Here is an 11,490-nt window from a genome sequence, read left to right on the forward strand (position 1 = left end):
TTTTTCGATTGCACATATATCCTAGGTCTTCTTGATGCGTCAGCGAACCTGCAATTGATCACTCAATGGACGTTTCGACTCTTACAGCACAGTGGACTTATCCAAATGCTGAGAGCCTAATCATGCATATGTGTGGACCTTCTATACATATATTTGTTGTCTTACTTGGGCTTAAACAGATCTAAAAGGTTTGAATAACTCCTCATATTTCGAGCTCGCAGTCAAGGCACTCGGCTCCCAAATCATTGTTTGCATCTCAGACAAAAATGTGTCTTGAACTTGGCATCGGTGATGATGTCTTGTACCGCCATCCAAACTATCAAACCGCCCTATAGGCCCCCAGCAGCCACGTCAAATTAAGAAAGGAAGCTAGACTGATTGAAGACATAGGTTCCATTGAATGATTGAGACCCTGCCTATCTCTTGGGGAATTCCTAGGTTCTAACCAGGCTAGAGTTGGAGATTGTGCAGCATGATATAATTGGGCGATAAGGGACATGGTATTACTTCCCCAGGTTATTGTTTCCACTAGTATCAGAGCCCATGGCGCATACATGATACTGAGTCATCATTCACAGATAAGATGAGATCTTATCATGTCGAAAATCGGTTGAGGTCAACTGTGATGCATTGCGCCATTGATCAAGAGTAGCAGATTTTCCCATTATTGGCAGGAGGAATATCCAGCTTTCGTTATCCCAGTCAGCGTGATAGTGGCCTATATGGTGACATCAGAACGCTAGTATTCAATATCTGAATCTGATATATCGGACATTTAGACCCAGGGTCTTGTAGTTTACATGTGGGGAAATGACACCACTGAGCCCCGCCTTTCAATGCTATACGCTATACACTTGAAAAGTGACGAAAATCACATTATTCTGAGGCCACGAGTACGCAGTGTGAGCCAATTAAGGGTTCGCCTGTCTAGAGTTCTGCGCCACGGCAAGTGGTATCATTTGATCTATTAAATGTGGATATACTCACCTGACAAATTCAAGGTTCTTCTTTCAGGATTACCATTGGTACTCTTACACCTACACATTGTTGATTTTTAGGTTTTTTTCGTGCTCTTGTTGCCGAATAACCGATTGAGTCATATACCCCCATACGTAAGGCTGACCAAGGTCTCCCGCGGCGATCATGGAGATAAAATCGGATTTTCTTTTTCATTTCCTTTTTTTTCCTTTAATTTCTCGATGTTTCTATTCCTGTTTTTATCAAACTACTATAAAGTATTGAGACAAAAACTTGATCCGGTACTCCGTACACTGGATCAACTCGGGCCGGTCAACAGTCAATCAAAACAAAAATCTACAATTTTCCGGTCATCATCGGGGCTCTCCGAAACGTAGCGGAGCGGCCCAATATAAATTATGGGTCACAGGCGGACTTGGGTAGTACGAGACCATTGTAATAAATATATCCACCATCTCCTGAAAGGGACTCTAGAACCAAGGAAGAAAAGTCTTGGAAAAAGGAGTCACCGCCAGTAGGTTAAGCACCGGGCCGAGTATAAAGTTCGCTAAGGTGGATATTTCCCGGGAAAAACAGAAAATTTCTGCGCAACTCCCGCTTCTGGTGGTGGGGCGGTGGGAGTTTTCCGTTCTAGAAAATTTCGATTGTAAAAAGAGAGCTAGAAAAATTAATTCTTAACCTAGAACGAAATGATGCCATTGAGTGATTTTATGGGGCAAGTAGCGAATAGATGACTTAGAAGCGGAATGATGGTGGCTTGCCTACTGAATTAGTCCATACGTACTAGGTACATTATAGATCGAAACAAACTCAAGGGAAAGGCTTTGAGAACCTTGGAAGTAACAAAAAGTATACTCCGGAAAAGAATTTACCAAGGCTGTAGGGAGTACACCGTCTGGAGGGTCCTCCGAGATCTACCCGAATGAGGAAGCTCAACGGAGCAACGTATCCACGGCATGCCATGTCGCGCGTTTTCCATTGGCGACCTGGTAAACCCCGATCTACCATATCCAAAATTCTATTGGACCATCCGAAAATAAGTGAAACTGAAGTGATTCCATATAGTATCAACGACCGTGAGAACCGCCCCGGTCACCTTAAACCGGCTATTCTACGCGGTGCCCACAAGTTGGAAAGCACCTACGGGAAATGGGTCCTCTATGCTGGTCTGGAGCCATGAATCGACCAGGTGAAAGGGGGGATTCTGCCAAGGAAAGCGGGCAAGCCCAACTCCGTGGAAAATTTCCTAGATAGATCACGATCATCGTATGTCTCGTTGAAGTAGTACTCGGCTCCTTGAGGGGCTCATGGCGTGATCAGATCCTCACCGCATGGCGAACGTGCTCCGCGGAGAATGAGTCGAGGGCACGCACGAGCCCTAACGAGTTTATTCACATACGTAGACATGCATGGAGTGCAGCTGCAGATGATGTGGTAATACATCTGTGCTCTGCTTTCAAGTGATTGAGGTACCTGAAGTGACCTGGTTTTTGGGTGTAGGTGTCAAGCAAACTGTTAGGTAATTAGTGCGGGTAGGAGGATTTGTGATTCGCCAGAGTCCCCTGGATGGAGAGCACAGAGCACATCTTGACAGCTGGGCTAGACTTTTCGATGGAGATCATTGAATTGAGCTATTTCCTTGCCAACTACATTCTACTCTGTACTTGCCATGTGAAGCGAAAGGGTGAGCCCCGCAACAATAACTGATTTTTGCGGGGTATGGAATTGCAAATTTGTTAGAATCGACTAATCCCGAAACGGTGGCAGGACGGAGAAACGAAGCCGGCGAAGAGATTTTTTTTTTTTGAAGTTTCAAGTGGATCAGGGTCTTTGCACGCGTTTGTCTGCCTTAAAGCGGAAAAGCGGGAGCATCGTGAGGATCTTCCTGATCTGTATTGGTATGGTATGGTATTCCTGTTTTGTCGATTCGTCTTGGTGGCGCCACGTGATGGTACCAGCTGACTTTATAATTAGTCGTCGTGGACACGTGTGTGAGAGGTTTGTTTCGGCGATTTTCAACGCCGAAAACCTGTAGTTCAACACGTAGACTACTCTAGCCCATTAGTCCACACTCAGCTGATCGATCAAGCGGTAAGCCTTAAGTTTGCTTGACAAAATTGCTTGATAATCATCTGGGGGAGGTTGCGTGGCGCCAATAGACGGTCGGATCACAATTCCAAGCATCAAGCCCTGCGTTTACCCCGCCGGCCACATGTTGGGATGGACCGACCACAAGGCCCGAAATCATACTGCAGTAAACCTTAGGCCGGCCACTTAGCCGACTGTGAGTCACTGGCGCACGGCCATTCTAGCTCACTCTGTGGGGAAATCGACAGGAGATGGAAGACGATCCCGATCCCATGGCCAGTTCCAATTCCAGTTCATCTTTATGAACCCGGCACCAGATCCGACAAGCCGTGTCACATTCAGATAATCATAATTCAGGTTATCACAATTCTGATAATTATAATCGATGACGAATAGTCTTATGGCAATGAATTTACGTCAACTATTGTTCCAGACTCTACACTAATATTAGAATCAAGAAAACGAAACAAACATTTAGTAATCACAGAGCCTTGGGAAAGCGGTAAAGAGTTTGAAAGGAACTGGTAATTGAATGGTATTGGTATGTTCCAGATCCACAATGACGCTTTACCAGTCCACTTTTTTACTTTCTTTTGCGTTTTTTACTTTTTTTTTTTTTTTCCTTTTTCACTTTTTTATCCATTTTTTTCGATTTTTTGCAAGAAGAAAGACCCACTTTCCAAGTGGCCAGGGAGTTCTAAACCAATCAAAGTACGCGGTACCTGGCTCGCCGCATAGACGATGGGGAACTAGAAAAATTTCTTAGTTCCAATGCGCTTTTCCACGGATTCGGTCCTTTGGGCTTAAAGCACATGATCTTTTAACAGGTTCAAATAGAAATTGGTTCCCACTGACTTCTATTCTTTATTCTAAACTTGAGTTATGTTTTGGATTGACCTGTCGCAATTATATCAACATCGCACCGCTTCCTGATCTACAACTGACAGCTATCCAAACCCCACCTAACATTTCACCTTCCCCCCCCCCATTACTTCTCGACATAAAAAAAACCCTTCATCATTCCCAACTCCAAAATGCCGGGCCGTCTGATCCCCAACTTTGTTCGGGGCTCTGGCTCTTTGCATTCGTCCGTCTCATCGACCCCCATTCACTCCAACTCTTCCTCTTCTACCTCCGTCAATGAGATCCAACCCCACAAGAAGCCCACACATTCTTCCTCAGATCGTGCCCGCTCCCCAGAGCGTCGCATGTCCTTTTCCATGGATCATTTGATTCACCCCCACCGGGATCACAGCAAAGAAAAGCGTCGGAGTCTAGGAAAGTCAGCGCGGTCAAAGGAGCGCCTCACCAAGGAGGAACTGGCCCCACCATCGGCCAAGATGGAAGTTCTGGTAGAATCACCCCCGTTGGTCTGCTTTGGTGCCCCCGCTACCTCTACTGGTGCCCTGTTCTCAGGCCGCCTGCGCTTTGCCATCAGTGAGCTGGCTGGCACTGTCACGCTCAGCCAATTCGATGCTCAGCTCGTCTCTAAGACCACCACCAAGAAGCCCGTTTCCAACCACTGCTCGAGCTGTGGAACACGCACCGAGGAGCTGACCAAGTGGAACTTCCTTACGGAGGATCTGCCCCTCAAGACTGGAATTCACGACTTCCCATTTAGCTACTTGTTCCCGGGCCACATTCCTGCTTCCTGCAACGGCTCTCTGGGCCAGATTGAGTACTACCTGCTGGCCCACGCTAAGAGCACCACCGGCGAGGAATTCAACATCAAGCTGCCCTTGAACGTTCGCCGCGCCCTGATTCCCGGCAATGACAAGTCCTCCATTCGGATCTTTCCTCCCACCAACCTTACTGGCCGCATTGTGCTGCCCTCTGTGGTCCATCCCATCGGCCAATTCCCCGTTGAGATGACCCTGAGTGGTGTGGTGGATAAGGGCGAGGAGACACAGACCCGCTGGCGTCTACGTAAGATGATGTGGCGCATCGAGGAGCATCAGAAGATCGTTTCAACAGCCTGCCAGAAGCACTCTCACAAGATCGGTGGCGATGGCAAGGGTGTCCTCCACCAGGAGACCCGCATCATTGGTCACAATGAAGAAAAGTCTGGCTGGAAGACCGACTTTGACACCGCTGGTGGTGAAATTGGCCTGCAGTTCGAAGCTAGCATCAACCCTACAACCAACCCAGTCTGCGATATGGAGGCCCCAGGTGGTCTGGAAGTCAAGCACAACCTCGTCATCGAGCTGATCGTCGCCGAAGAGTTCTGCCCCAACCGTAACACCCGTCTCATCACCCCGACTGGTGCCGCCCGTGTACTCCGCATGCAATTCAACCTCAACGTCACCGAGCGCAGTGGCCTGGGCATCAGTTGGGATGAGGAGATGCCTCCTGTTTACGAGGACGTTCCCGCTAGCCCCCCTGGCTACTTCAAGCTCGACGATGCCCGCAGTGTCATCGAAGACTACCACGGATCACCCCTCCCTCTGCCCGACTACGAGGACTTGGAGCGATTGGACTCGCTTCGTCTTGACAGCGACTCTACACACTCTTCCAACCAGTCTACTCGCGGTCACGTCCGCTTCACAGTAGATGATCTCACTACCGACTCTCCTGGTACCTCCGCCCCTGTTTCTCGCGCTCCCTCCATCGCACCATCGGTTGATTCTTCCCGCCAATAATCCACATTATGGTCCTCATTTATCGTTCTCTCCGGCACGACTTTACGATCTCAACGACTCCCAAAAAAGATATTACCAGTCTCAGATTTTTCTCAACATTCTTCTATTACGATAATCACCTTGTGGAGGATAACGACAAAACCTCCAATACCCATTTTCATATTCAGCGGCGTTGATAAGACTACGAAACTCAGTCTCTCGGAGGCAAAAACAATCGGATTCCAGAAAAGACAACTTGGCCTTGATCGCATTTCCTTAGCTGGACGAACGGGCTTCGTTCCACTGCATGATACCCAATACCTTTCGCTTCTGAGAACAATTCTTCTTTCCGTTCTCCTGTTACCAAATTATTCCCCATCTGCTTTAGACTTGGGTGTTCCGGCTCAGCTGCGATCAATTCTCACCTCTTATTTTCTAATACAATGAAATGAACGGTCTACCAACCTCATCATCTTATGTACTTTTGTAAATCACTGAATCTAGACCCTATAAAATTGCGTCATGCAACACTCATCAGTCCCACCACGATGCCCCACACCGTTTCAAAGGAGCATCGAATGCTTCCAGACTCTTCACAGGAATTACGGGATCCGGAATACAGAATCAATAAAATAGTCTAGTCAACACAGCCCAAGATTCCCACCAGTACGGCCCCACTAGTCAATGCATAATGTGGCTGGGCTAGTCTCGTAGGCAAGGGGTGGCTTATATTGATACCTGACGGGGAAAAGAAGCTGGCCAATCGGATTGCTTGATCTTCCTCAGCCTCATGAGGCTAGGGACAACCATAGAGACACGTACCTGGATCCCAGGGATTTGTTTCTGCATTGATATTATAATCTATGGTCCGGTGCCTTTTCTTCAGCGGAAAGGGTAGTAGATTTCCGCGCAGTAAGGGGCTACACGTCTACCACTACTTTAAATCGAGATAGGAATATTATTTGGATCATGTTCGATCTGGACATGTACGATATTGGATGCCTACTAAAATCCACTTTGTTCCACTTTTTATAGATGTTCCACTTTCGATCATGACTGATGATCAGGTTGCATTTCCACATCTTACATCCCTTGATGGCCAGGTACCTAGGTAATAGGGGATGCTGGGGTTCCAGCGGAGCCCACTTGCAAAGACTTGGAGAATTATATTCAGATCAACAATTCATTTGTGAGCTACTTTCAAGTATTATAGAAAAGGATAGCCATTACAGCTCCACTTCATCAATATCGTATACCATATGCCCCTGCTTCAATCCCTTTTTGTCCAGACCCAAAGCCCCTGAAACGTTCATCATCCCATGAAGCTTCATCTCCTTCAAACGTAGACCCAAAGATGTGCTCTTCTTCCTCAATTCCGCGCGCTCGGCGGCCATTTGGGAGATCTCGCTCACTCGGGGTCGTCGAATGCGATCATACTTCTCAAATACTTCCTCAATGGGTCGTTCCGGGTCCTCAAGTAGCCGAGCAAGCAAGAAGGCATCCTCAAACGCCATGGAGACACCCTGTCCAGCATGTGGCGACATCGCATGCGCCGCATCACCAACCAACGCGCATCGACCCCTGGACCAGCGTCCACCAAGCGGCAACCGATAAACAGGATAGAAATTCACAGCCGAAGTACTGTGAATCAGGTCTCTGAGCGCCTCAACCCATTTCCCCTGCGCTTCCTGCAAAGTAGTCAAAAGCTGCTCCTTGAACCCATCTATCTCCTCCTTCCCATGAATCTCCCATCCATCCCGACTATCCCCCGTATCCGGAAGCGGCACCCACTTTGAGAAGAACATAAACATCTCCTCCTTATTTGGCAAGCAGGGATTAACAACCAACATCCCCTCCTCCGTAAGCGTGGCTTCAATCCCATGAATCTGCTCCACAGTCTCAGTCTTCAACCTCTCACTAGGTATAAGAGCCCCGAGTGCCGAAACACCCGAGTACTCCGGCCCATGATCCGGATCCACATAAGAACGTCGAAGAAACGAATGAATCCCATCACATCCGAGCAGCAAATCCGCCTCATCCGTACTCCCATCCTCAAACGTAACTTTCACTCCACCCCTCCTTCCCGCCTCATCCGCTTCATCGAAATTCTCCGTCTTGACAAGCCTCTTCCCGAAATATATCTTTATCCCTGCTCTTTCGACCGCCTCTTTCAGAATATCCACAATATCTCTTCGTTTGATTCGTAGATACCCGTACCCGGTTTGCTCTCGTGCCCAGCCTACCATATCCGCAGAACCGACATCATGTCCTCCGTAAAGACGTAGCGAATGCCATGTCGTGACAGATTCTCCGAATCCGCGCGCCGCAAATTCGTCATACACCCCTAGTCGGTCGAGGAGGCGTAAGCCGTTAGGCTGGATACCAATCGCCCCACCAAGTGTTGTGGGCTCAGGTCGCAGCTCATAGATTGTGCAGGTGATATTTGTTTGTTGTTGCAGGCGTAGGGCGGCTGCAAGGCCCGCGGGGCCGGCGCCCATTACGATTGCCTGTGTTCGTGTAAGTTTTGGTTCGCTTTTAACGAAGGGCTGGGGCTTACCTTGCGAGATTTTTCGATCATTTTCTTTTGTTCTTTGTTTCCTTGGATTTGGATTTGCTTGGAATGATAGATAAATTCTTTATTTTGGATTCTCATTTGGGCATGCATTTCTTATATTTCATTGCCTTATGGACACTCCGCGGGGTCTAACCGTATTGAGTAACTGATACCGCGGGGCTGAGCTTCGATCTCCATATGTATACTCCAACCTTCTCACTGGATAACTTCTATAATGAAAACATGGAAATAACTCTATTGGCATGACCGTCTGAAAAGCTATTTCAAGCACCACCATCCTTGAGTTTCAACGCATTAATATTTTGCCACTTATTGCACAAGCTGACAAAGAGAGTTGACGCCGCAGGTCGTGATAGTAATTGCGAAAGCGACTTTAATACCCCATGCGTACGCACGAACAACACCATCCAGCTCAGCTCCGAATAATGCCTGGCGCAGCTCAGTAACATCGGTAGCCGTGACGAGGGTGAGACTGACGCTCGGTGCGGTGTTGGCAAGCTTGTGCGCGAGCTGGTTGGCGAAGCTGGATTGCGCGGCTGCGAGCAAAAATGTGCTGCATATAGATCGATACCCTATGTCCGAGGGACAAACTCAGCTTTGAGATACAAGGTGATAAAAAGAAACTGATGACATCCATGGACAGGGCGAAGAAGAACTCACATATCTGAATCGCGGTCGTAGGAGCTATGTCGCTTGGCTCTGCATAAGCTTGCGCAATGCCGATCGGGACTTGGAGGGCGAGGCCGTATCCGAAGCCCGCTGAGATCTGATACCAAACCCATTTGCCTGTCGAAGTCTCAACGTCGAGAGTATACAGTAGACCTTCGGCAATGATTACGACCACAGAGCCAGCTGTCAAAAACGGAGATGCAATACTCGTCTTCGTGATGACTCTGCCTGTGACAAGGGTGGTAAGGCTAAAGATGATAATGAGAGGGATGTTGCGCACACCCGAGCCAATCGGACTGCTGTTGTCGATGCTTTGAAAATAGATAGGCAGATAATAGAGCGTGACGAAATACGAGCCAGCGAAGAAGAAGAAGCCCCATACGCCGTTGACCCAGACAGTCCTCTTGCGCATAACGCGTGGTATCAGCATGGCGCGTTCGCCTTGCCAAATTTCTATCATTATAAGTGCTAGAACCATAACAACGAACCGACGAGTAAACCGATAACCCCACTGGTATCCCACGGATGGGTTACACCACCGTACTGAAGAGCTAGAAGCAAGGCGATGGATGCAGCCAATATAAGCACCGTCCCTGGAAAGTCCATGTGTAAAAGCTTCTCCTTGAGTGTAGCATTGACCCGGGGAAGGTGATCAGAATGACAACAGCGGCCAAGCCGCCGATCGGAAGATTGATATAGAAGCACCTAAAGTTGTCAGATCAGGTCAGGTCCGGTCATAGTCGAGGTCGATGACTGGAAATAGTCCTGTGTTTTTCATCAAAAACAAAGCAGTACAATATTCTTAACTCACCACCTCCAGGACACCCCATCCGCAAACCCTCCACCAATAAGTGGTCCAAAGACAGCAGCGACGCCATATGCCGCACCAATGGTCCCCATCCAGGTAGCTCTCTTCCTCGACTCAGCAGCAAAGGCAGCAATCGTGTATAGTCCAGGCGCGATACTCGAGGCACCGAGACCGGTGATAGTACGTCCAACAATCACAGTCATTGAGTTTCTGGCGACAGCGCTAATCAAACCCCCAAGTTCGAAGATGAGTATTGACACCAGGAAAGTGGTTTTGAGGGGAAAGTATTTACACACTTTGCCCCACTGTGACTGGAACGCTCCCATCGCCAGAAAAAAAAATAACCGAACTATACCACGCGATATCGTTAATTTTGTGGAACTGGTCGGTAATTTTCGGAATAGCGGTTGCAACAATGGTCTGAACCGAGAGCGTTAGCTTACTTGCGTAATGCAATGCATTGGCAAAAGACGATGACTCTGCGAGCAATTTGGAGCGGTAGAGCTCACCTGATCCAGAGACATGAGGCCTATACAGAGCACGAGCGCAAGTATGACGACGAAGGCTTCGGCACCCCTCAGGTGTCTAATAGGTTCTTGCGGGTCATCTACGGCTTCTCCTTCAGTAACAGGACCATGGTCTTCCGGGAACTCTGGTTTCTCTACACTATTGGCAGTCGAGGATGCCACAGTGGACGATTCGTTGGGCTGGACGGTCTGTTTTTCCTTTTCAGGCTCGACCTGATGTGGACTCTCTCCCATCGCATCGAGGTTGCCGTCACCGTTACCGCTGCCGTCCTCTAGCAAGTGAGATGAAAATGTTGATGGAGATATCTATGTTCGTCGTTTGGTGATGGCTCAATTGCTTCACTTGCTATGAGACTCCGTGCGCTTGAGCGACGCGTTAAAGTAGAGTAACTTTACTGTTATAGATAAGGCTACTAACTTTTACGGAGATAAGAGGTATCAGACCCTTATTTGCGATGGTACAGGAATTTGATAACAAAATCAAAGGGGCCAGTTGGTATGCTCATATACCGAATGCTAATTATTTATAGCACTTGGCGTTCGCCGACCACCGTTGACCCTGTTATTTCCGTTTTCCCCGTTATTTCGACTATATTTAGTTATGAAGTAGATCGCGGCTTGGGGGTATCTGTGGATATACTCCAGGAAGATCCTTTAGCGTTTTCGTACTATTCACTATCAATTGACCCCTTCTCGACCGTCTCTAATTCTTTATCCGTTTTCCATTCCCCTTCAAGCTCCCGTTTCGCTTCCATTACCATTCTGATAATGTTTCAGAATTAGATAAAGCGGTGGGATGGTTTATGCCGAGTATTTCCTTCTGCCTGGTTAAGCACTCTCGTAGCAGATTGATGGCTTCGGTACCGCGAGCTGAAGTTTTCCAAGTGAAAGCGAGATTCGCCATGCTCATTAGCGTGGAGGTATGGTCCTCACAGAGCTTCGTCTTACGAGTCTCCATCACCTGTACCTCGAGCTGCTCGGCCTCCTCCCACCAACCCTGGTCCCAGGTTCTTACCTTTCCACATACCTATGTGAGTATCACTTTTACTTATGCTGGTCATCTTTCCTTTGTAAATATGGTGTGTAGCTCTAGTTCTAAAAAGTTTGAGAGATTTGCTCCAGGCACGTGGGATATATCAGGACATCAATTGACGTCGGGTAAGATGGCTTCAGTGAGTAGTGTGAGCTACATTAACTCGTATTGATCGGTCGACTGCATACTGAGTT

General features: G+C 48.0%; 3 protein-coding genes across 3 annotated transcripts; 1 reads left to right on the forward strand and 2 right to left on the reverse strand.

The window, feature by feature from the left end:
• Window positions 1-4,100: 4,100 nt before the first annotated feature.
• Window positions 4,101-5,705, forward strand: N7520_011174 (alpha-arrestin; the record flags this gene model as incomplete). Its single annotated transcript, XM_057145107.1, has 1 exon — window positions 4,101-5,705. The coding sequence occupies one exon, from the start codon at window positions 4,101-4,103 to the stop codon at window positions 5,703-5,705; it is 1,605 nt and encodes a 534-aa protein (XP_056990861.1).
• A 1,205-nt stretch (window positions 5,706-6,910) lies between these two features.
• Window positions 6,911-8,182, reverse strand: N7520_011175 (FAD-dependent oxidoreductase; the record flags this gene model as incomplete). Its single annotated transcript, XM_057145108.1, has 1 exon — window positions 6,911-8,182. One exon carries the CDS (start codon window positions 8,180-8,182, stop codon window positions 6,911-6,913), a length of 1,272 nt encoding a protein of 423 aa, XP_056990862.1.
• A 386-nt stretch (window positions 8,183-8,568) lies between these two features.
• On the reverse strand, window positions 8,569-11,024 carry N7520_011176 (MFS general substrate transporter; the record flags this gene model as incomplete). The annotated part of the gene is made up of 7 exons (XM_057145109.1): window positions 8,569-8,795; window positions 8,920-9,521; window positions 9,568-9,633; window positions 9,740-9,958; window positions 10,092-10,156; window positions 10,246-10,535; window positions 10,940-11,024. The coding sequence occupies 7 exons, from the start codon at window positions 11,022-11,024 to the stop codon at window positions 8,569-8,571; spliced, it is 1,554 nt and encodes a 517-aa protein (XP_056990863.1).
• Window positions 11,025-11,490: the final 466 nt, after the last annotated feature.

The sequence above is a fragment of the Penicillium odoratum genome (genome assembly GCF_028828045.1).
Source record: "Penicillium odoratum strain IBT 22623 chromosome Unknown utg000008l_segment0_segment0, whole genome shotgun sequence".
Taxonomy (NCBI): domain Eukaryota; kingdom Fungi; phylum Ascomycota; class Eurotiomycetes; order Eurotiales; family Aspergillaceae; genus Penicillium; species Penicillium odoratum.